Source organism: Mirounga leonina, unplaced genomic scaffold, assembly GCF_011800145.1.
Source record: "Mirounga leonina isolate KUSES-001 unplaced genomic scaffold, KU_Mleo_1.0 Mir_104, whole genome shotgun sequence".
Classification (NCBI taxonomy): Eukaryota; Metazoa; Chordata; class Mammalia; order Carnivora; family Phocidae; genus Mirounga; species Mirounga leonina.
Window position 1 is genome coordinate 19,916,827 of NW_023270231.1, and position 27,436 is coordinate 19,944,262.

A 27,436-nucleotide genomic window follows, 5' to 3' on the forward strand; every position below is an offset into this window, starting at 1 on the left:
TTATTTTCACACATCAACCATGATCTGAGACTAAAGTCCAATAAACATAACTTGATAGGATTCATTTTACTTAACCTCTCTACTATATAAGTACCGAACCATTAGTAGAAAAGGAAAAACAGTTTTTCCCCAGATCATACACCTTTAAGGAAAATATGAGCAAGTGTCAACCTTAGCATCTCCAACGGAACTGATTTGCTCAGCTTATCAAATGATTCTGCTGAGCTAAACACACAGTAGTACACAATTTGTGTGAGGCTGATTATGCTGATCATAATTTATGATGATTAACGTCTCCCAACACTCAGGTTAGCTTCCCACTGAGATGTGCAAACAGGCTGTTAACAAACCAGATCACAAAATTAGATAGTACCTATCAAGAGAAACTGTATAATTTTGGGGTATTTGAAATGGCTGAAAGGGAACATTTCATATAACAAAAAAACAAACAAGATAAATTATTTTCCCTCCCAAATCTTTTCCTAAGAACTTTCTTTTCCAAAACAGATAGAGCTCTGCAACTGTGGTAAAGCTAATATACCTATAAACTGCCAGTTATAATGTAAATCGTAAAACACGTTTGAAAGGCACCATGTCATAACCTTTATACATGTGCATTCTCAAACAAAGTGATACCATTTTTGGGAATTGATCATAGGCAGTCACGGAAGAGAAGTGCTGTACACAACAAGATGTCCACTATACTATCATCTATAAGAGCATGGACTTAAATGCCTTAAAAAAAGGCAATGGTTAAGTAAATTATAGCATGTTAACTCAAGAGACTGAGATGCTGTTATCAAAATGCTAATCACAAAGACATATAAAAATGATAAACTGTATAAAGGCCAAACGAAAATATAATGGAGGTGACACAACCAATTTCTGGTTCCACATGTAAGGAACTTGAAAGTTGCCATTCTGTCATAACAAGAAGTAAAAAGCTGAAAAGACTAAAAAATCAACAACTCTTCTTGAATCCATAAGAGGGGAGGGCACAGGGCAAACTACTGCCCCAAAATGAAGAGATCTGTTCAACAGGGGAATACAGGGAGTCAGGGTTTATCAGAGCAGAGATTCAATAGCGGAATCTGCCACAGAAACCAGTGCCAGGGTAGAAAAACACAAACTGTAACTGACATATTACTGGAGGCTCAGTGCATACAAGTCTGAGCGTTAAAAACTCCACAGGGGGTGCCTGGGTGGCTCAGTCGTTAAGCGTCTGCCTTAGGCTCAGGTCATGATCCTGGGGTCCTGGGATCAGGCCCTGCATCAGACTCCCTGCTTCTCCCTCTTCCACTCCCCCTGCTTGTGTTCCCTCTCTCGCTATGTCTCTGTCAGATGAATAAAATCTTAAAAAAAAAAAAAAAAAAATTATGCCAGAATTAAGCTCAATGATCAACTGTCTCTATGGGGTGTGTGGTATAATAAAAAATTTATTTGTGCCCAGTTTCTGGCAGAAAAAAAAAAAAACAACCACAGGAACTCAGTCATAGCAAACCCCCACACTTTTGTCGGGTTTTACCTCCAAGAGTGCAACTAGGTTCTCACAATAAATATAGCAAAAATTTCCTCTTGAGCATCCCACAGAGGAAGGGGAAAAGGACCTATTTTGAAATATGCCTGAGTACTGTGTTCTTTTTAAGAAGGTGTGTCCTAGGTCAAACTAGTTAATCAGAGCCTACACTGATGGGGTATTATCAGTGTCAAACTGACCTGCAAAAAAGGGAAATAGCAAATTCCGACCTTCTCTAGGCATCCGGTCCCACATAAAGGAAGAGGGGGTGAAAAAACTGAGAAACACATGTGAAGTTCAAAGTCCAGAGGCACAAACACTTGAAAGACTGACACCTAGCCACAGAACTGCAGAATACTTTCCCTACCCCCATACGTTAGCAACATACCACCAAAGACCCATTTATAATAGTTTCTTTCTACCAGGTACATCATGTCCAGTTATCAAGAAAAAATTACAAGGCATACAAAAAGGCAAAAACACAATATGAAGAGACAGAGTAAGCATCAGAACCAGACATGGCAGAGATATTAGAATTATCAGACTAGAAATTTAAAACAACTATGATCAGGAGCACCTGGATCACTCAGACAGTTAAGCATCCAACTCTTGATTTCAGCTCAGGTCGTCTCAGGGTTGTGAGATCAAGCCCTGCATCAAGGCCCTGCACTGGGCATGCTCTGCTTGGGATTCTCTCTCTCCCTTTCCCTCTGCCCCTCCTGCCCTCCCTCTAAAAAGAAAAATTTTTCTAAATAAATAAATAAAACAACGATTAATATGCTAAGGGCTCTCATGGATAAAATAGAGAACATGCAAGGACAGATGGAGAATATAAATAAAGACATGGGAATCCTAAGAAAGAACCAAAAAGAAACGCTGGAGATCAAAAACACTATAATAGAAAAGAAGAATGCCTTTGATGGGCTTATTAGTAGACTAGACACAACTGAGTATTTATCAAAGAAACCTCCAAAACTAAAAAGTAAAGAGAACAAACACTGAAAAGAATAAAACAGAATATCCAAGAACTGTGCGACAATTACAAAAGGAGTAACAAACACATAATGGAATTACCATAAGGAAAAGAGAGAAAGAAAGGAGCAAAAGAAACATGTGAAACAGTAATGACTCAGAATTTCCCCAAATTAATGTCAGATACCAAAATATAGATCCAGGAAGCTCAAAACAAACAAGCAAACAAAACAAAAAAAACAAAACAAAAAAAACCCCACCCTACACTTAGACATAACATTTTCAAAGTACAAAAAAATCTAAGATAAAGAAAAAATCCTAAAAGAAGCCACAGGAAAAAAAACACCTACCTATACAGAAATAAAGATAAGAATTAGGGGAAGAGGGTGAGGGGGATGGTATAACTGGGTGCTGGACATTAAGGAGGGCACGTGATATAATGAGCACTGGGTGTTATATAAGACTGATGAATCACTGACCTCTACCTCTGAAACCAATAATACATTATGTTAATTAACTGAATTTAAATTTTAAAAATATAAAATTTTAAAAAAAGATAAGAATTACATCTGACTTCTCAGAAGCCATGCAAGCAAAAAGAGAGTGCAGTGAAATGCTTAGTGTTGAAAGAAAAAAACCCACCAATACAGAATTCCAATACCCTGTGAATTATTCTTCAAAAGTGAAGGAGAAATAAAGACTTTCTCAAACAAAAACTGAGGGCATTGTTGCCAGTAGACCTCCCTTGTAAGATGTGTTGAAAGAAGTTCCTTAGACACAGGTCAAAAACTCAGATATACATAAACAAAGGAAGAGTATCAAAGAAGGAATAAATGAAGGTAAAATAAAAACTTACTTTTCTTATTCTTAATCTAACAGAAAACAGCTTGTTCAAAAAGCTAATACTAATAAAGTATTTGATTGTATATTCTTATGTATCTTATTTTTATATGTGTCTGTACTTGTGAAACAAAATGACAACAATGATATAAGGAATGAGAGGAATTAGCATTATTTTGTTATTACAAAGCACATATAAAACTCATGAACCATTACAGTGTTATTTGAAAATGGACTTGGATTAGATGTAAATGTATACTGCAAACTCTAGGACAACCACTAAAAATTGTAAAAAAAAATTCTACCTGAAATATTTAAAAAAGAGAGAAAGTAGAATCATATAAGATGCTCAATTAAAACCACAAAATGCAGAAAAAAAGAAGACAAAAATGGGAATGAAGAAGAAGGGCAAAAACAGAAAACAGTAACAAATAAGGCAGATGTTAATCCAACTATATTAATAATCACCTTGAATGCCAATGGACTAAATGCACAAATTAAAAGAGATTCTCAGAGTGGATCAAAAAACAACACCGGGGCGCCTGCGTGGCTCAGTCATTAAGCATCTGCCTTCGGCTCAGGTCATGATCCCAGGGTCCTGGGACAGAGCCCCGCATCAGGCTCCCTGCTCAGCAGGAAGCCTGCTTCTCCCTCTCCCACTCCCCCTGCTTGTGTTCCCTCTCTTGCTGTCCCTCTCTGTCAAATAAATAAATAAAATCTTCAAAAAAAATAAATAAATAAAGAGTCAGAAGCTCCACTGACTGAGCCAGCCTGGTGCCCCAGAAACCCACTTTAAATATAAAGACAACTACAGGGGCGCCTGGGTGGCCCAGTCGGTTAAGCACCTGCCTTCAGCTCAGGTCATGATCTCGGGATCCTGGAATCGAGCCCATATCGGGCTCCCCACTCAGCAGGGAGAGTCTGCTTCTCTGGCTCCCTCTGCTCTTCCCTCATACCCCGCTCATGCTCGCTCACACTCTCTCTCAAATAAATAAACAAATAGGGGCGCCTGGGTGGCTCAGTCGTTAAGCGTCTGCCTTCGGCTCAGGTCATGATCCCAGGGTCCTGGGATCGAGCCCCGCATCGGGCTCCCTGCTCCGCAGGAAGCCTGTTTCTCCCTCTCCCTCTCCCCCTGCTTGTGATCCTGCTCTCACTGTGTCTCTCTCTGTCAAATAAATAAATAAAATCTTTAATAAATAAATAAATAAATAAAAAGACAACTATAGATTTAAATAGGTGGTATAGCATAGGGAATATAGTCAATAATATTATAATAATGTTGTATAGTAACAGATGGTGGCTGCACTTACTGTACTAAGCACAATGTAAAGAACTGTTGAATCAAAAAAAAAATTTGTTGAGGGGCGCCTGGGTGGCTCAGTCGGTTAAGCGACTGCCTTCGGCTCAGATCATGATCCCAGGGTCCTGGGATTGAGCGCTGCATCAGGCTCCCTGCTCAGCGGAGAGCCTGGCTTCTCCCTCTCCCACTCCCCCTGCTTGTGTTCCTGCTCTCTCTCTGTCAAATAAATAAATAAAAATCGTAAAAAAAAATTGTTGAATCAATATGTTGGTACACCTAAAACTAACAAAACATTGTATGTTAATTATATTTCAATTAAAAAAACAAACAACAAAATCAAGGATAAAAATCATATCTCAAAAGATGCAAAAAAAGCACTTGACAAAATTCAACATCTGTTCATGATAAAAACTCACAACAGAGTGGGTTTAAAGGGAAAATACCTCAACATAATAAAGACCACAGGGAGCCTGGGTGCCTCAGTCAGTTAAGCATCCAACTCTTGACTTCAACTCAGGTCATGATCTCAGGGCCTGGGATCCAGCCCCACATAGGGCTCTGCACTCAGCAGGGAGTCTGAGATTCTCTCCCGCTCCTGCCCCTCCCCCCACTTGCACTCTCTCTCTAAAATAAATCCCCTTAAAAATCATAATAAAGACCATAAATGAAAAAAAAGTAAATGGACAAATATACCATAATAACACTAATCAAAAGAAATTAGGAGAGGGACGCCTGGGTAGCTCAGTCAGTTAAGCATCCAACCCTTGATTTCAACTCAGGTCATCATCTCAGGGTTATGAGATGGAGCCCCAAGTTGGGCTCCGTGCTCAGCAGGGAGTCCACTTGAGATTCTCTCTCCCTCTCCATCTGCTCCTTCTGCACTCATACGCACTCATGCGCGGGCATATGTTCTCTCTCTTAAATAAAAACAAATATTTAAAAGAAAAATAGAAAAGAGTAATTTCATACAGAGCAGACTTCAGAGTAAGGAAAGTTATTAGGTATAAAGAAGGGCATTACATAATGATAAAGAGATCAATTCTCCAAGAAGACATAGCAATCCTTAACATGTAAATGCCTAACAACAATGTCATTATGTGAGGCAAAAACTGATAGAACTGCAAGGAGAAATACATGAATCCACTACCAAATTTTAAAAACTTTGGGGCGCCTGGGTGGCTTAGTCGTTGGGTGGCTGCCTTCAGCTCAGGTCATGATCTCGGGGTCCTGGGACGGAGCCCCGCATCGGGCTCCCTGCTCAGCGGGGAAGCCTGCTTCTCCCTCTCCCACTCCCCCGCTTGTGTTCCCTCTCTCGCTGTGTCTATCTCTATCTCTGTCAAATAAATAAAATCTTAAAAAAAAAAACAAAAACAAACAACTTCAACATCCCTCTATTAGAAGTGGACTGACCCAGCAGGCAGAAAAGCAGTAAGGTATACTTGAACTTAACACCATCAATCAAATGGATGTAATTGATATCTTTGGTTACTCCAACCAATAACAAGCTCACATAAAACATTCACTAGGACAGACCACATTCTGGGCCATAAAACACACCTTAACAAATTTAAATAAAAATCAGTCAATGTCTGCTCTCAGACCACAATGAAAGTAAACTAGAAATCAATAACAAAAAGATAACTAGGGGCACCTGGGTGGCTCAGTCGTTGGGCATCTGCCGTTGGCTCAGGTCATGATCCTGGGGTCCTGGGATCGAGTCCCACATCGGGCTCCCTGCTCGGCAGGAAGCCTGCCTCTCCCTCTCCCACTCCCCCTGCTTGTGTTCCTGCTCTAGCTATCTCTCTCTCTGTCAAATAAATAAATAAAATCTTAAAAAAAAAAAAAAAAGATAACTAGAAAATCCAAAAACTCACGGAGATTAAACAACACACTTCTAATAACACATGGGTCAAAGAAATCGCAAGAGAAAAAATAAAAACACAACTTATCAAAATTTGTGGGAAACAGCAAATGCAGTGCTGAGAGGGAAATTTTTAGCACTGAATGCATATATTAGGTAGAAACAGACCTAAAATCAATCATCTACATTTCCACCTTAGGGAACTAGAAAAAAAATTATATCCAAAGTAAGTAGAAAAAAAGAAATAACAATTACAACAGACATCAATGAAATGAAAACAAGAAATCAACAGACAAGGGGTGCCTGGGTGGCTCAGTTGGTTAAGTGACTACCTTCGGCTCAGGTTATGATCTCAAGGTCCTAGGATTGAGCCCCATGTTGGCTTCCCTGCTCAGCGGAGAGTCTGCTTCTCCCTCTCTCCCTACCCCCCTCCTCCAGCTCATTCTCTCTCTCTCTCAAAAAAAGAAAAGAAAAGAAAAAAGAAATCAACAGACAAGATGAAACAAACCAATAGCTGGTTCTTTGGAAAGATCAATAAAATTGATATGCTTCTAGTCAGGCTAAGAGAGAGGATACAAATTACTAATATCAGAAATGAAAGGGGACGTCACCATACATCTTGTGGACATTTTAAAAAACAGGTAAGGAATACTACAAACTACAAACAACTCTATACTCACAAATCTGATAACCTAGATGAAATGGACCAATTCCTTGAAAAGACAAAAACTGCCCAAACTGACGTAAGAAGAAATAGACAATCTGAATAGCTTTATATCTACTTAAAAAAAATAGAACCCATAATTAATAACCTTCCAAAAATAGAAAGCATCAGGCCCAGATGGGCTCACTGGTGAATTCTACTTAACATTTAAGTAAGAAATAATACAAATTCTCTATAATCTGTTTCAGAGGATAGAAACAGAGGCCATACTTCCTAACTCAATCTATAAGACCATCATTAACCCTAACACCGAAGTTAGACTAAATTATTACAAGGAAACTACAGACCAATATCTCTCATGAGCACAGATGCAAAAATTATTTTTTTTAAAAAATATTTTATTTATTTATTTGTCAGAGAGAGAGAGAGAGCAGAAGCAGGGGAAACGGCAGGCAGAGGGAGAAGCAGGCTCCCCACCGAACAAGGAGCCCAATGTCAGACTCGATCCCAGGACCCTGGGGTCACGACCTGAGCTGAAGGCAGACACTTAACCAACTGAGACACCCAGGCGTCCCAGATGCAAAAATTCTTAACAAAATATTAGTAAATCAAATCCAACGATGCATAAAAAGAATTATACATCACGACCAAGTTGGATTTATCCCAGATAAGCATTGCTGGTTTAACATTCAAAAGTGAATGTTATCCAACATATCAACAGGATAAAAAAGAAAAATCACACGATCATAGCAATAGGTGCAGAAAAAGCACTGGGCAAAATCAAACACCATTCATGATAAAAACTCTCAATAAACTAGGAATAGAGGGAAACTTCCTCAACCTGATTAAAAAAAATATCTACAAAAAACATACAATTAAAATCAGGCTTAATGGTAAAAACTCAAAGCTCTCTCCTCCCTCTCATGTTCTCTGCCTCTCATTCTCTCTCTCGCAAATAAATAAAATCTTAAAAAAAAAAAAAAAACTCAAAGCTCTTCCCCTACGAACAAGAAAAAGGCAAGGATGTCAACTCTCACCTTTCCTTATCAACATCATAGTGGACATACCAACTAATGCAATAACAAGAAAAGGAAATATATACAGATGGGAAGAAATAAAACGGTCTTTGTTCACAGATAACATGATCATCTATGTAGGATATCCAAAAGAACTGATCAAAAAAACTCCTGGAACTAATAAGCAATTATAGAAAGGTTATAGGATACAAGGTTAATATACAAAAGTTAATCACATTCCCATATACCAGCAATGAACAAATGTAATTTGAAATTTACAACAAAATACCATTTACATGAGCATCCCTAAAATGAAATACTTATAATTTAGGTATACATCTAACAAAATAATGTATAAGATCTATATGAGGAAAACTACAAGTCTCTGATGAATAAAATCAAAGAAGAAATAAATGAAGACATGGTCCACGTTCATGGACAGAAAAACTCAACACTGTCAGGATATCAGTTCTTCCCAACTTGATCTGCAGATTCAATGTAATCCCAATCAAAATCCCAGCAAGTTATATTGCAGATATCAACAAACTCATTCTAAAGTTTATATGAAGAAAGTAAAAGATGCAGAATAGCCAACATAACATTTAAGGAGAATAAAGTTGGAGGACTGATGCCACCCAACTTCAAAACTTACTATATAAAGCTACAGTAATCAAAAACAATGTGGTATTAGCAAAAGCCCAAATAGACCAATGAAACAGAATAGAGACTGGAGAAACAGACCCATATAGTCACCTGATCTTTGACAAAGAAACAAAGGCAATATAATGAAGCAAACAGAGTATTTTCAGCAAATGTTGCTGGAAAAACTGGATATCCATATCCAAAAAAATGAACCTAGACAATGACCTAACACCTTCCCCAAATTAACTCAAAATGGATCTTAGACCAAATTAAACACAAATCTATAAAACTCCTAGAAGATAACATAAGAGAAAATCTAGATGAACTTCAGTATGGCAATGACTTTTCAGACACAACACCAAAGGCATAATCCATGAAAGAAGTAACTGATAAACTAGACTTCATTAAAATTAAAAATTCCGGCTCTGCAAAAGACAGTATCAAGAGAATGAGAAGACAAGCCACAGACTGGGAGAAAGTATTTGCAAAAGATACATCTGATAGGGGCAACCGGGTGGCTCAGCCGTTAAGTGTCTGCCTTCAACTCAGGTCATGATCCCAGGGTCCTGGGATCGAGCCCCGCATCGGGCTCCCTGCTCAGCAGGAAGCCTGCTTCTCCCTCTCCCACTCTCCCTGCTTGTGTTCCTTTTCTCACTTTGTCTCTGTCAAATTAATATATAAAATCTTAAAAAAAAAAAAGATACACCTGATAAAGGAATGCTATCCAAAATATATAAAAAACTCTTAAAACTCAACAATAAGAAAACAAACCAAACAAAAACTGAGCCAAAGACCTTACCAGATACTTCACTGAGAAGATATACAGATAGCAAATAAGCATATGAAAAGATATTCCACATCATGTTATCAGGGAAATGCAACTTAAAACAATGAGATATTAACTATACACCTATTAGAATGACCAAATACTGGAACATTGAAAACACCAACTGCTGGTGAGGATATGGAGCAATAGGAACTCTCATTCATTGCTAATGGGAATGCAAAATGACACAGACACTTTGGAAGACAGTTAGCGATTTCTCACAAAACTAAACATACTCTAAAAAATAAAAAAATAAATAAATAAAATAAAATAAATAAATAAAAAACAAATAAAAAAACTATTTAAAAAACAAAAACAAAAAACTAAACATACTCGTACCATACAACTCAGCAATCATGCTCTTTGGTTATTTACCTAAGAGATGCACACAAATGCACACAGATGTTCATAGAAGCTTTATTCTTAATTGCTAAAACTTGGAAGCAATCAAAACGGCCTTCAGTAGGTGAGTGAATAAACAATGTTATTCAGACAATGAAATATTATTCACTGGTAAAAAGAAATTATCTACCAAAACATAAAAAGACCCAGAAGAACCTTAAACACATATTATTAACTGAAAGAACCCAACGTGAAAAGGCTTCATACCGTAGGATTCCGACTTATATGACATTCTGGAAAAGGCAACACTATGGAGATAGTAAAAAGACCAGTGGTTGTAAGAGATTAGCAGGGGACGGGATGAATAGGGAGGGCACAAAGGATTTTTAGGACAGTGAACATGTATGATACCATAACGACAGATTCATGTCATTATATATTTGTCAAAAGCTACAGAATGGATAACACCAAAAGTGAACCCCAATGTAAACTATGGACTTGGGGTGACTATGTCAATCCATGTTCATCAGTTGTAACAAATGTTCCACTCTGATGGAGGCAGCCATACATGTATGAAGGGAGTAAATGGAAAATCACTGTATCTTCCCCTCAATTTTGCTGTGAACCTAAAACTAAAAAAAAAGGTCTTAATAAAACAAAATTGGGAATTTTCAAAAGTTAATAAAAGACTACAAATCACAGATCCAAAAAGGTTATTAAAATATATATATTCCATTCTCCCCACCCCAAAATAATTCACACCTAAACATCATATCAAAACTGGTAATTAAAAAATACAATATATTGAAGGCAGTCACCAATAAAGACAAGTTACATACAAAAGAATAAAGGTAAGATTTCTCATCATCTTCTCATCAAAAACTCTGCAGCCAGAAGACAATGGAGTTAACAGCCTGAAAATGCTGAAAGAAAAAATTATCAAACCAGAATTCTATAAACAAGGGAAATATTTTTCAAAAATGAAAGTGATTCAATATATCACTTTCAGTAACAGGGAGAACTAGGCAGAACATCAACAAGGAGACAGACAACTTAAACAACAATATAACCTAACTAGATCAAACACATATATAACACTCCAATCAACCAGGCCAAACAGATATCTACAGAACACTCCCCTTGTTGGGAAAATACACATTTTCCTCAAATGTATATGAAATATTCTTCAGGACAGATCATATGATAGCAATAAAACAAGCCTCAATAAATAAAAAAGGATTAAAAAACATACAAAATATGTTTTCCAACCATAATGAGTGAAATTAGTAATAACACACAGAAGAAATATAGAGAACTGACAAATACGTGGAATTAAACAAAACACCCTAAACTAACCAATGGGTCAAAGAAGAAATCAAAAGGGAAAGTAGAAAATACTTTGGGGGCGCCTGGCTGGTTCAGTCAGTAGAGTATGCAACTCTTGATCTCAGGGTTGTGGATTTGAGCCCTACATTGGGTATAGAAGTCACTTAAAAATAAAATCAAAAAAAAGGAAAAGAGGAAACAACAGATGCTGGTAAGGATGCAGAGAAAGGGGAACCCTCTTACACTGTTAGTGGGAATGCAAACTGGTGCAGCCACTCTGGAAAACAGTATGAGGTTCCTCAAAAAGTTAAAAATAGAACTATCCTACAACCCAACAACTGCACTATTAGGTATTTATCCAAAGAATAGAAACAGTGATTCGAAGGGGCACATGCATCTCAATGTTTATAGCAGCAATGTCCACAATAACCAGAACATGGAAAGAGCCCAGATGTCCAACAACTGATGAATGGATAAAGAAGATGTAATGTATATATATACAATGGAATATTACAACAGCCATCAAAAAAATGAAATCTTGCCATTTGCAACGACGTGGATGGAACTAGAGGGTATTATGCTAAGCAAAATAAGTCAATCAAAGAAAGACAAATACCATATGATTTCACTCACATGTGGCATTTAAGAAACAAAACAGATGAACACAGGGGAAGGGAAGGGAAAATAAAATAAGATGAAAACAGAGAGGAAGGAAAACCACAGAGACTCTTAACTATAGGAAACAAACTGAGGCTTGCTGGAGGGAAGGTGGGGGATGGGGTAATTAGGTGATGGGCATTAAGGAGGGCACTTGATGTAATGAGCACTGGGTGTTATATGCAACTGATGAATCACTAAATTCTACCTCTGAAACTAATAATACAGTATATGTTAACTAAATTGAATTTGAATTTTAAAAAAAGAAAGAAAAAGGAAATACTTTGAGATGAATGAAAATATGTCTTCAAAACTTACAGGATGCAGCTAAAGCAGTACTTAAAAGGAAATTTACAGCTGTCTAATGCCTATATTAAAAAAGAGAGATCTTGGGGCGCCTGGGTGGCTCGGATGGTTGGGCATCTGCCTTCGGCTCAGGTCATGATACCAGGGTCCTGGGATCAAGCCCTGCATCAGGCTCCCTGCTCAATGCAGAGCCTGCTTCTCCCTCTCTCTCTGCCATTTCCTCCACTTGTGCTCTCCGGGTCTCTCTCTCTGTCAAATAAAAAAAATAAATAAATCTTAAAAAAAGAGAGAGAGATCTTGGGGCACCTGGGTGGCTCAGTCAGTTAAGCGTCTGCCTTCGGCTCAGGTCATGATCCCAGTGTCCTAGGATAGGAGTCCTACATCAGGCTCTCTGCTCAGTGGAGAGCCTGCTTCTCCCTCTGCCTGCCACTTCCCCGGCTTGTGCTCTCTCTCGTTCTGTGACAAATAAATAAAATCTTAAAAAAAAAGAGAGATTTTGAATCAATAACCTTAACTTCCACCTTAAGACACATGAAAAAAAGAGCAAACTAAACCTAAAGGAAGCAGAAGGAAGGAAGGAATGAGTAATAGAGAAGAAATCAATAGAAAATAGAAAAACAGGAAAATTGATAAAATTAGGTTTTTAAAAACAACAAAATTGACAAACTATGAGTTAGACCGAGCAGGGGAAAGAAAAAAAAAAGAAGACTCAAACAACTAAAAGTAGGAATGACAGTAGAGACATAACTCACAATCTTACAGAAATAAAAAGGGCTATAACGAATACTATCAAGAACTGTATGCCACTTGATTCACTAACTTAGATGAAACACACAAATTCCTAAAATGACACAAACTACCAAAACTGACTCAAGAAGAAACAAATCTGAATAAAACTACAACAGATAAGAGACTGAACCAGTAATCAAAACCTATCCACAAAGAAAGGCCCAGGCCCAGATGGCTTCACTGGTGAATTCTGTCAAACAGTTAAAGAAAAATTAATACCAACTCTTCCAAAAATTAAAGGAGGGAGCAATATGCAACTCATTCCCTGAGGCCAATTCTAGCCTAACACACCAAATCCAGACAAAGACATGACCAGAAAACTACAGACCAGTCTCTCTTATGAATGTAGATGCAAAAATCCTCAACATAATACCAGCAAAACAAATCTAGCAACATACAAAAAGTATTCTACACTATGACAAAGTAGAATTTATCCCAGGAATGCAAGGTTAGTTTAACATAAGAAAAGCTATTAACATACCAAATCAACAAAGTAAAACACAAATCCCAAATGATTATTCCAATAGACACAGAAAAAACATATTACAAAATTCAATACTCCTTTCATGATAAAAACATTTTTAAATGGCTAAAATAATATGTCTTATGTGAGTTTTATAATTAAAAGTATTTTAATGGCAAAGGATATGAATAAACTTTTCCCCAAAGAAAATACACAAATGGCCAATAAGCACACAAAAAGATGATCAACACCATTAGTCATTAGAGAAATGTAGATCAAAACCACAATCAGATATTATTTCATACCCAGTGGAATGCCTATAATTAAAAAAAAAAAAAGGAAAGTAAGTATTGGCAAGGATGTGAAGGAACTGGAACCCTCATACAATGGTGGTAGGAATGTAAAACAGGTAGCCACTTTAGAAAACAGTCTGGAAGTTTCTCAAATAATTAAATACTGAGTTGCCATATGGCCCAGGAATTCCACTCATAGGTATACACCCAAGAGAAATGAAAACATATGTCCACACAAAAACTTGCATATAAATGTTCACAGCAACTTTAGTTGTAATAGCCAGAGTAGAAACAATTTAAATGTCCATCAAATGATAAATAAATAAACAAAATGTGGCACAGAATATAATGGAATATTACTTAGCGATAAAGGAATGAAGTACTGATGATGCCAAAACACGGAATGTAAAAACATTAAGCTAAGAGAAAGAAGCCAGTCACAAAAGATACATGTTATAGGATTTCATTTACATGGAATGTCCAGAATAGGCAAATCTATGGAGACAGAGAGTAAATTAGTAGTTGCTGAGGGCTGAGTGGGATGAAGGCTTTGGGTGAATGGTAAGTATATGGGGTTTCTTTTGAGGGTGATGAAAATGTTCTAGAATTAGACTGTGGCAATAGCTGCACAAACACTTAATATACTAAAAACCACTGTATACTTTAAATAATGAAAGTATTGTATGATGAATGAATTGTATGGTAAATGAGTTATATCTCAATAAAGTAGTTACCATAAAAATGAGAGAAATAAAGACTTTCTCAGACAAATAAAAACAGAGAATTGGCAACTTATCTACATTACAAAAGTGATAAAGGAAGCTTTCCAAGAGAAACTGGGATCTACACAAAGAAATAAACAGTCCTTGAGATGGTAAAAATAAAGCATGGAATTCTTTTTTATTTCCATTGCTCTAAAAGATAATTAACTATGTAAAGCAAAATAGCATCAATGTATTATGTACTATAACAAGTGCAAAACTAAAATGTATGGCAAAAATAACATAAAGTAGGGTAGACAAAAATTGGGAACATACCATTACACAGTCTACACTACACATGAAACAATATAAAATTATTTGAAGGTGACTGTGATTAAATAAATGTGTGTACTAAAGACTCTAGGACAACCACTAAATATGTTTTAAAAGAGATATAAATAATAGAAATAAAATGGAATCAAAATAATAGTCAACAAATACAAAAAAAAGGACAGAAAAGAAAAAAGACAAAGAACAGCTGGAACAAACGAATAGCTTTCAAATGGTATATTTTAATTCAGTAACATCAACAGTTACATTAAATGTAATTGTAAAAGACAAAAGACAAAAGTTGTCAGAATACATGAAAAAGATAAAAAGAGTTGTCAGACCAAATAAAAAAGCATGATACAACTAAATAAAAAAAGTAAAACCCATGGGGCGCCTGGGTGGCTCAGTCGTTGGGAGTCTGCCTTCGACTCAGGTCATGATCCCAGGGTCCTGGGATGGAGCCCCGCATCAGGCTCCCTGCTCAGCGGGAAGCCTGCTTCTCCCTCTCCCACTCCCCCTGCTTGTGTTCCCTCCCTCGCTGTGTCCCTCTCTGTCAAATAAATAAATAAAATCTTTTAAAAAATAATAGTAAAACTCAATTTGATTGTAAAGACTCAGAATAACCAACTATCAACAGTCCACCAATGATGACATAAACTTAAGTATCAATTGCTAAAGATTACTGCATCTCAAAAAATACTATTATCAACAATTTTTTTTTTTTTTTTTTTAAGATTTTATTTAAAATCTTAAAACTGGAGTACATTTGTACTGGAGTACACAATGTAACTGGAGTACATTTGACAGATCTAACCTAGCGACAGCGACCTCTAGACATAATGCAATGATCTCACAATAAAGAACTGTTTTGATTAATTTTACAAAGCTAAGAATTCTACCTTAAATCAGTGAAATTCAAATGAACTGTGAAATAAAGCCTTACTTATCTCCAATCAACTTTTGTAATAATTTCAACTAGTTACCATATTTTTTGAAAAGTTCACTGAAACACTTGAATACTTCACTTCACATTAAAATGCCAGAAATAATTAAATAACTTCGCAACTGAGTAAAAATGAGAGAAGAAAGCAAAACCTACAACAAAAAATTTTTGTCCTATTGTGACTTATACTAATAAATACATATTTGATCTTTGTTTCCTGGCACAGAGCTCAATCCCTCAGAATTTCCTAAAGGAAAAGAACAATAAAGGTATCTTTTCCTATTTATAACAAACCCCTTTCAACCATACGTGAGTTATGTTAATGCACTTACTTTTGGAAAGCCCCTAAGGATGAGGGAACCAACCGTGGGTTTAGAGGGTTGGAACTTCCATCCCTGTCCCCCAACCTTGAGGGAACAGAGAGAGGGGCTAGCTGGACGTTGAATCAATCACCAATGGCCAGTGATTTAATCACTCGTGCCTGCATAATGAGGTTTCCATAAAAATCTGTAAACTACAAGGTTTGGAGAGTTTCCTGGTTGGTGGAGATACTGGAAAAGTGACACATCTGGAGAGGGCATACAAGCTCTGCAGCCCTTCCCCCATATCTTGCCCTATACATCTCTTCCATCTGCTTGTTCCTGAGTTATATCCTTTATAATAAACCAGTCATCCAGTAAATAAATGGTTTCCCTGAGTTCTGGGAGCCATTCTAACAAATTAATCAACCCCAAGGAGGGGGTCATGTAAACCTCTGTATAGCCAGTCAGTCAGATGCACAGGTAACAACCTGGACTTGCAGTTGCCTTCAAAAAGTGAAGATAGTCCTGTGGGATCTGATACTATCTCTGGGCAGTGTCAGAATTGAGATACCAGTGTCTGACTAAAAACTGGAGAACTGCTTGGTGTAGGGGAAAAACCCCCAACACATGTGATGACCAGAGTGAAGTGTTAAGAGTAGAAAAGACACACAGAAGACTTTTTCCCTTATAATTTTAATGAATGTGAAAAGGAAAACCACAGGTCCACATAGCATCACTTGGACCAGGCCTAGTCACCAAACTGGGGCTTAATACCTAAAGTTTCAAATTCCCCCAGAAATGAAAGTCTTAACCTGTCAACCAGGAATTTTCTGATTAAGCACCAATGAGATTATCACATAACTCTCCATCCCAAAGGAAGATGATGTAATCCACCTAATAAGATCCCTATTCTTGCCAGCAAGGGAAGATGACCTTGCCTAAAACAATTCTCTTTTTTTTGCTAATAATTTTCTTGTCCCACCCTCCTTTCTATAAAAACCTTCCATTTTGGACAACTCCTCAGGAGCACCCCTCTATTTACTAGATGGAATGTTGCCCAATTCATGAATCATTTAATAAAGCCAATTAAATCTTCAAATTTACTCAGTTGAATATTGTTTTTTTAACATGACGAAAATAGTACCATTATAATAGGTACCATTATTTCAACCACTAAGTATTATATCTGTATTTTATTGATAAGAAAACAGAGGTAGGCTGAAAGCACTAACTTGCCTAAAGTCTATATAGTAAGGGCTGAAGCAAGGATTCAAAATCCAAGTGTGCCTAACTCTGAAGTTCACATTTTAATTTCAACCCTCTGCCCATAATAAGTCAACTGTATAAGTTGCAGGTAATGGTGAATCCTAAAAATTTTAATGGAATCCAAAGCAAATAGGAAGCACATACATCCTTACTCAGAGATCTCTCTTCTTAATGAAGAAATTAGTCTCAATTCTATGCTGCACTTTCCAAAGCATTCTCAACACAAAAATAAAAACATACGTGCAATTTTTCTTTTAGCCAAACACTTTGTTCTATTCGACTGTTTTGTCTTCATTTTCTGCAATCCATTCTCTTCCTTTGGTTCCTGTTGCAAAACAAGAAATACCATCAGGGTGTCTACTATTAAAAGTAGTACTCTTTCTACCTCTTCTGTAACTAAGAGATCACTGAGCCTCTGCAGAATCAGTGGCTATTTAAATGTTCACAGAAAACATCAGAAAAGACCCTTTACAGTACAAAAAAGAAAACATTTGGATCTGGAACAAATAAAAATCATAAAAATTAAAATGTATAATATATTGCCATTATTATCTGTCACATGGACACTCATGTAAAAATTGGCCATCTGTATAATACCAGAAAGCATGCACTCAAGTTCAGAGAAAGCTTGATTCAAGAATTAAAAAATGAGTAACTACAGGAGCACCTGGATGGCACAGTCAGTTAAGCATCTGACTCTTGGTTTCAGCTCAGGTCATCCTCTCAGGGTCGTGAGATCGAGCCCCGTGTCAGGCTCTGCACTCAGCGTGGAGTCTGCTTAAGACTGTCTCTCCCTCTCTCTATGCCCCTGCCCCCAACACTCTCTTTCTCTCTCTCTCAAATAAATAAATAAATCTTTTTTAAAAATAGTATATTTAAAGTCAGTGCATATCCATCTATTTTAAATCAGTACTTAAAAAGAAACAGAACTAGGGAAAACTATGTAACATAATTATCAAGAGAAAGGGCTAATTTTCTTTATATATAAAGAGCTCTTACAAATCAATAAAAAGACCAATATTTAACCTTCTCCCATAAGCAAAGGGCATGATAAGATACCCCATAGGGAAAAATATACACAAGGGGCTCATAAGTATATGGAAAGATGCTCAACGTAAATCAAAATAGTTATATACTTTTTTTAAACCTGTATTAATAGTAAAAATAATATGTTTTACAAAACATTTTATGTGAAGAAACATACCACTGACAGGATAAAATGGATACAATATGTTTAGAGGGCAAATTGGCAATAACCTCTGAAATCATTAATGTACATAATCTTTGTCCAGCAATACACTTCTAGGAAATAATTCTACAGATACACACAAGCACAAAGATGTCTGCACAATAATGCTCAGAGTAGAATGTTTTGTCATTGTAAAACCTGAATCAGTGCTACTGAAAATATGATCTACAGATGAGTGGAGATGAGCACACTGCTTGTTACTGCTCTAACAAAATAAACAGAGGGGCGCCTGGGTGGCTCAATCAGTTAAGTGTCTGCCTTCGGCTCAGGTCATGATGCCAGGGTCCTGGGATCCAGCCCTGCATCAGGCTCCCTGTTCTGTGGGGAGCCAGCTTCTTCCTCTCCCTTTGCCACTCCCCGCACTTGCACTCTCTCTCTCTCAAATAAAATCTTTAAAAAAATAAGATAAACATAGAAACTGAGAACAAGCATTTAGAAACTTTTACAGCAATTTGACATTACCACAACATCCAAGCACATGATAAGTGGACTTCCATGGTAAAAACCGCAGACTAGTCACTGGCAGAAGAATCAGCCATTACAAGTTGAAAATATTATAAATCGAAGATGCATTTAATACACCTAATATACCAAACATCATAGTTTGGCCTAACCTACCTTAAACAAGTTCAGAACACTTACAATGGTCTACAGTTGGGCAAAATCATCTAATGCAAGCCCTTTTTTATAATAAAGTGTTGGCTAGCCCATGTAATTTACTGAATACTGTACTGAAAGTGAAAAACAGAATACGTGTATGGGTAAAGAATGGCTGTAAATGGACCGGTTGTTTACCCTCGTGCTTGTGTGGCTGACTGGAAACTGTGGCTCACTGCCACTGCCCAGTATCACAAAAGAGCATCATCATACCATGTACAGCTATCCCATAAAAAGATCAAAATTCAAAATCTGAAGTTCAGTTTCTCCTGAATGTGTATCATTTCACACCATCATAAACTCAAAAAATCGTAGTCTAGCCATCAAAACTCAGGGATTGTCTTACATAAAACTGTCGAGAATTTAGAATACTGCAAAACTGTCTGTTTGGAAATGCTGGGTGAATATGAGGCAAAGAAGGTAGGTCGAGTACCATATTTCAATGACAACATAGCTCAACATATTCAGGAAACAGATCATGATGTGGAAGAACAATTAGTAAAACAAAGCCAACAATATTCTTTTCCTTGCAGCTTCATAAATGCACAGATATTGGCAACACGGCAATTATTTTAAGAAATGTGTGATTAACTGGATGATACAAATATTTTTTGTTTCACTGTCAACAAATGTTAACTAAATTTTTAACTGTACAAAAACATGAAGACTTAAACTTTAAGTTTCAAGTAGCCAGGAGTAACTATGGGAAAAACATCCTAGATTTAAGAAGCTTGTGTCACAGTGTTAATCAGTGCACAGTTTCTATTACTGAAAAAAAATGTCAGCCAAACTAAATACCATGCATAGTAGAAACTGTAAGTTATATAAGGCTAGGCAAATGCATTCAATTCAAGAATATTCTCTTTATTATGTGATATATAAATGTTATCATAAAAAACTGTTATTACCTGCTATAACAGGACTCACTAAAGGGGAAAGTTCTGTGGAGAACTCCAAACTATAAAATGAATGCTTAATGTTTCTAGAACTTTTTAGGACAAAGTAGATAAAGTAAAAAGCAAGACTTGCTTATTTTTCTGATATCTTCAGTATTTTCAATGAACTTAATGCTTCCATGCAAGGAAAGAATTTCTATGACAATAAGATCAAAGGACAGAAATGAAAGTTAGATTATTAGAAGAATGGAGATTCTACAGATTGTGATATGTTCTACAATTTTATAAAAAACATCAGTAAAATAGGTGGTAAGCTTGATATTTCACATCTGCAAAACATTATCATCCAAAACCTTACAAATTTAATAGAACTTTCTGAACTTTATGTTACTTTAAAAAAGATCAAATTCATGGATCTGAATTCCATTTCCTTCATCAGAAAATACCTGAAATGTGGGGGCGCCTGGGTGGCTCAGTCATTAAGCGTCTGCCTTTGGCTCGGGTCATGGTCCCAGGGTCCTGGGATCAAGCCCCGCATCAGGCTCCCTGCTCTGCGGGAATCCTGCTTCTCCCTCTCCCACTCCCCCTGCTTGTGTTCCCTCTCTCGCTGTGTCTCTGTCAAATAAATAAATAAAATCTTAAAAAAAAAAAAAAAAGATAACTGAAATATAATTATGGAAGCACCCCAAGTGGCCATCAGTAGATGAATGGATAAAAAGGATGTGGTATATATAAACAATGGAATATTACTCAGCCATAAAAAAGAATGAAATCTTGCCATTTGCAACAACATGGACAGATCCAGAGAGTAAAATACTAAGTGAAATACGTCAGTCAGAGAAAGACAAATACCATACAGTCTCACTCATATGTGGAATTTAAGAAACAAAACAAAGAAAAAAGAGACACACCCAAAAATAGACTCTTAACTATAGAAAACAAACTAATGGTTACCAAAGGGAGTGGATGAAGGGATGGGTGAAATAGGTAAAGAAAATTAAGAGTACATGTATCATGATGAGCACTGAGTAATGTATCAAATTGCTGAATCACTATATGGTATACCTGAAACTAATATAATACTATATGTTAACTAAACTGAATTTAAAAATAATAATAATAATAAGGTACCTGAAATTTATGACTTTTCAGAAAAAAAATTGCTGGAACAGAGGATCAAAGAGGATTTTTGAAATATAGAATTTTCTAGCCCATTTTGAAAATTAAAAATACTACAATCTTACTGAAACTGTTTTAAAATTCTTCTTCCCTTCCTTAACATAAAACTGATTTCTTCACACTGAATTTTATCTTTTTAAAAACATAGGCTTGGGGCATGGGCGCCTGGGTGGCTCAGTCGTTAAGCGTCTGCCTTCAGCTCAGGTCATGATCCCAGGGTCCTAGGATCGAGCCCCACATCGGGCTCCCTGCTCGGGGGCCTGCTTCTCCCTCTCCCACTCCCCTTGCTTGTGTTCCTGCTCTCACTATCTCTCTCTCTGTCACATAAACAAATAAAATCTTTAAAAAAAATAAAAATGAAATAAAATAAAAACATAGGCTTTAGATATACAATATTCCCTGTGACAAGAGCATCATCCTCAACCCAAACTAGAATAGTAAGTTGTTTAACAATAAGAAAGCTCATCTGTCAAAATAAGAACTTTAAATATTGATATACACAGTGTTCACTGAAAGAATGTGTATAGATGTTTAATACAGAGTTCGCTATTTCACACATAACTTTGTTTAGTTACAGTTGTGGAAAGAGGGTGCCTGGGTGGCTCAGTTGTTGAGTGTCTGCCTTCAGCTCAGGTCTCGGGATCCTGGGATCGAGCCCTGCATCAGGCTCCCTGCTCTGTGGGAAGCCTGCTTCTCTCTCTCCCACTCCCCCTGCTTGTTCCCTCTCTCGCTGTGTCTCTCTGTCAAATAAATAAATAAAATCTTAAAAACATTAAAAAAAATTTAAAAAAAAATTGTGGAAAGAAAAATCTATCAGTAAAATAGACATTCTCTATATTAAATTGCTTATAAACACAATTCCAAGGAACATGTACCATTTTTGTTTTTTTTTTCTGTTTTCCTGTTACATCTGTTCTGATTATATTTGCTGAAATGAAACCTTATGTTCGTTGTATATAACAATGAAAGATATAGGCTCATATTCTATATTTTTAAATTTCGTTTTCTAGTAATCCTTTTTTATTGTATTTTAAAATGTATCAGTCTGTGACAGACTGGAAATTTTTTTAAAGATTTTATTTATTATTGAGAGAGTGAAAGAGAGGGGTGCCTGGGTGGCTCAGTCATTAAGCATCTGCCTTCGGCTCAGGTCATGATCCCAGGGTCCTGGGATCGAGCACTGCATCAGGCTCCCTGCTCAGCGGGAAGCCTGCTTCTCCTTCTACCTCTCCCCCTGCTTGTGTTCCTTCTCTTGCTTTGTCTCTCTCTGTCAAATAAATAAATAAAATCTTTAAAAAAAATTTTTTTTAGAGAGAGAGAGAGGAGTAGGGGGAGGGGCAGAGGGAGAGAGAGAGAGAGAGAATCTCAAGCAGACTCCCCACTGAGCGCAGAGCACAACACAGGGCTCAATCTCACCACCCTGACATCATGACCTGAGCTGAAATCCAGAGTTGGACACCCAACCAACTGAGCCACCCAGGCATCCCAACAGACTGGAAATTTTAAGAAGCAACTAGTCTTACATCACAGATTATGTGAAGTGCATGGACTTAAATATCATGAATAACGACACAGTAAAATATATTATGGTCCATTCAGAATACCATGCTTCCATCTAAAAGAATGACTTTTGGGGCACCTGAGTGGTGCAGTCAGTTAAGCAGCTGATTCTTTTTTTTTTTTTTTAAGATTTTATTTTATTTTATTTGAGAGAGAACAAGCAAGGGACCAGAAGCAGAAGGAGCAGCAGAGTGAGAGGGAGAAGCATCAGCTGACTCTTGATGTCGGCTCAGGTCATGATCTCAGGGTCATGAGATCAAGCCCGGCAACGGGCTCCGTGCTGAGCAAGGAACCTGCTTAAGACTCTCTCCCTCGGGGCGCTTGGGTGGCTCAGTTGGTTAAGCGACTGCCTTCGGCTCAGGTCATGATCCTGTAGTCCCGGGATCGAGTCCCGCATCGGGCTCCCTGCTCAGCGGGGAGTCTGCTTCTCCCTCTGACCCTCCCCCCTCTCATGTGCTCTCTCTCTCTCATTCTCTCTCTCAAATAAATAAAAAAATCTTTAAAAAAAAAAAAAAAAAAGACTCCCTCTCCTCTGCCTCTCCCCCTCACATGCATTCTCTCTCAAAAAAAAAACTGTACACATTTATAAATATTCATATAAAAATATTTCCAAGATAAGTGATTAAAGTAAATCAAGATGCAAAATAGTAAGGCTAAGACATTTCCATATTTTCTATACAACCCCTCCAAAAAGAGATAAATAAAACAAAATTTATGTAACCTGCATTTTCAGCTACCTCCAAATTTCAAATTACTTGCAAGCAAGAAATAAACATCAATTTTGAACAGGCAGAATCACCCCAAGAGAGAGAGAGTCCCATCCTAATATTAATAGGGAATATCCACTAAATTTCTATCAATCCCAAGGAGACATCATTCATAGAGGAGAAGAGAAGAAGTAGGTAAACAGAGAAGAGACACCCTGTGGCCACTGGGTAGTGAAAGAAAAGAAAAACTGGGTAAATTAACAGTTCTACAGAATAAAGAGAATCAAAAACAGCAACCATACCTTGCCTCAAAATTTAATAAGGGTACTGAAGTAAAAAAAAAAAAATTCAACACAACAAAAAATGAAATATAGAAAGGAATAAAAATGATCTGAAAGTGGCTGAAACAGAATACAGGCAAAGATGATCCAATAAATGTATAACTGGGAACTCTGAAGAAGAAAACAAAACAGTAAAACAAACTAACATTAAAACTATAATCAAAGGGGCGCCTGGGTGGCTCAGTCGGTTAAGGTTAAGCATCCAACTCTTGATTTTGGCTCAGGTCATGATCTCAAGGTCATGATATAGAGCCCCACTCCATATGGAGCTCCACACTCAGCATGTACTATGCTTGTCCCTCTCTCTCCCTTTCTGCCCCTCCCCTTGCTCAGGCTCTCATTCTCTCTCACTCTCTCTCTAAAATAAATAATAAAATCTTTAATTTAAAAAAAAAACTATAATCAGAGGAAAGTTTACCCAAAAAAAAGACCTGAATCTATATACTGAAAGTACCCACCATTTATCTGTGAAAATGGACCCTGAACAATTATTTTTCAGACCTATACTATTACACCTATTGCACCTTAAAAATAAAGAACATTCTTAAAGCATTCAGACTAACAAAAAGACCTAATCACTTACAGAAAAAGGAAAATTAGACTTTTCCAATGTAACATACTAAAGCAAAAACAAACAAACAAAAGCCACAAAAGCAGCATTTTAAAGAAACTTGTTGGGGGGGGGGTAGAATTTTAAGCAAGAATTTTGGACCCCATCAAGGAGTCTTTCAGATATCAAAACAACAGAAAAGCAGTGTCAAATGTGTAAGAATTCAGGAAATACTGCTTATAAGGTCTTCCTGATGATTCTAATAAATAATAAGCACCATTAAACTAAAAAATTATTAGAGAAACTTTGGCAAAAGAACTGATAGTGAATATTTAGTATTTTTAATTTTAGACCGAAGACTAAAACAAAAGTAGAGATGAGAATATAAGAAAAAGATAAATACATATTTTAATAATGTAGAAATTACGCAACTAAAAAATGAGAAGAGATAGAACTGGAAAGTAGAGCAAGTTCACTAACTACTACTACTGAGCTGTAAGTGAAAGTCAAAGGATACAATTTACAGTTGCAAAACAGATTATGAAACACTATAAATAAGAAAAAGAGAAAGAAATTATAAAAGGCACTAATATAAAGTTAATGTCTAGAACAAAAAAATACCTTCCTAAGTACCAAAAGATACGCCAAAACAAAGAGCCAAAAAAGCAAAAAAATACAAATATATACATAGTGAATATAAGATCATCTAACAAGATGCAACTCAAGGTTATTATACAAAAGACTCAACTATAATAAAGTGATCCAGAATGGCTGAAAATGAAAGATCTAAAAGATAATGGTAAAAGCCTAAATCTGAATCTCCACAAATCCTCCAGAAAAACAACAAGACTACAAAGGTGAGAAAAAAACGCCATCTATGACTAACGTCTTCAGCATGAGACAGGACAAACCATAAACTTCATATAACCAGCAAGCAATAAACAAAACAACAAAAAAAACAAATTCCAACAGAATTCCCACTGCTGCTGCAAGTCTGTGGGTACACAGAACAGAGGAAGGGGACACTTAAGAGCCTCGATGAAAAAGAGAGCAAAAAACTTAAAGCACAGACAAAATCACCCTGATGATTAGAAAGTCCAACACTAAGGCTAAACACTAAGCACAGGTCCAAGATGTGGTACTTCACATAATTAGCTACAATAAAGTGCTTAAAAGTGAGAGGAGCCAAAAGTGGCAACTACATAGTTGCGGTGTTATTAGAAGAGAGGGAGGTAAACACAAGAAGTGGTACCCTTCAGGTTCACAGAAGGAAAGGAAGAACGGAGAAACAAAAATGAAGGCTCCTAAAGGGAAAACAAAACGAAACAAAAAAAACCAGACATGTCAATCTATCCTCCCCACCCTAACAGCCCACTAACATGAACAGTATAATCCATAAAAGAAACTGTACTTCACTAAAGAGACAAAAGGAGAGCTATTAAACTAGGACATATACTCAGTAAATGATAGAAGTAAAAAAAAAGAAATTCCAAACTAAGCAACTGTAAACAAAAAGGCAAATAAAAACATTTCAGCTATGAACATTATCCCAGCCCCAAACACCACCATAGAAAAGAAAATCAATGCAACATTCCAACAGATTACAAAGAAGCATCCAGAGATTAAGAAAAACTTAGAATCAGAAACTAAAAACTTAAGTCATAAGGACCCCTGGGTGGCTCAGTCAGTTAAGCGTCTGCCTTCGGCTCAGGTCATGATCCCAAGGTCCTGAGATCGAGTCCCGCATAGGGCTCCTGCTGAGCAGGGAGCCTGCTTCTCCCTCTCTTGCCACTCCCCCTACTTGTGCTCTCTCCTCTCTCGCTCTCTGACAAATAAAATCTTTAAAAAAATAAAAATTAAAAAAATAACTTAAGCCATAAACAGACCAAAAAAAAGAACAAATGAAATCAAAGTTGGTAAAACTCAGGAAAGAAACTGCAGACAGACAAAAGCATCTCAAAAAAGAAAAATGAATTACTACATCTCCAAAGGAAAACAGATTCAAGTAATAATTTAATGATGGTCACTGGAGAAATGTAAGATAGTAAATGAGAGAATGAAAAAAATAACTTACAGGATATACTGTTCGGAGAAAAGAATAAAATGCAAATAGGCATACTACATTTCACATAAAAAAGCAGAATTAAGAAAACATGTGTTGGTTCAATTTTCCTTTAAAGCAACATCAACAAGAATAAACAAGAAATAAAACTGATTACCAACAGGGATGAGGGATGTGGAATAGGCAGTACAGGACAGAGAAGCAATATAATTTAAGTATACCTTTTTCTACAGAATTAACTTTTTGACTTTTTCAGTAGAGTCACATTCTACATAAGCAAAAATTAAATTAACAAGAATGGGGGGAAAACTAAAAATCAATGCAAAAAAATCTGAAAGATAGTAATTTTTTTGAAAGACAGTAAATATTAAAGTACCTCAATAACCTTATTAAATATTAATGGTCTAACCACACCAATTTAAGAAAAAAAAAATGTCAGTTTGTATAACAATAAACCAAACTGTGTGCTGTACACAAAACCCAATCAAAATATAAAGACATACATTAAAACATCAACATATGATGCCAGGAAAACTGCATATCCACATGGAAATGAAGAAAGCTGGACCCCTATTTTATATGATATACAAAAGCTAACACAAAGTGGATCGAAGACCAAAATGTAAAAGCTATACTTTTAAAACTCTCAGAAGAAAACACAGGGCGGAAATCCTTATGACACTGGATTTGGAAATGATTTCTTGGATATGACACCAAAAGCACAAGCAACAGAAGAAAAAATATATAAATTGGACTATAACAAAATTTGAAACTACTGTGCATCAAGGACACTATTAACAGTAAAAAAAAGCAACCTGCATAATGGGAGAAAATATGTGCAAATCATGTATCTGATGAGGGATTAATACCCATAATATAT

The 27,436-nt window shown here is 36.6% G+C and overlaps 1 protein-coding gene across 4 annotated transcripts in view; it reads right to left on the minus strand.

Moving 5' to 3' along the window:
* Positions 1–27,436, minus strand: part of UIMC1 (ubiquitin interaction motif containing 1) — a 170,462-nt gene that overhangs the window by 61,522 nt on the left and 81,504 nt on the right. For all 4 annotated transcript variants that reach the window (XM_035015054.1, XM_035015049.1, XM_035015063.1 and 1 more), the window contains exon 3: positions 17,596–17,680. In XM_035015054.1, coding sequence (XP_034870945.1) covers positions 17,596–17,680 — 85 coding nt within the window. The remainder of the gene's footprint in view (positions 1–17,595; positions 17,681–27,436) is intronic.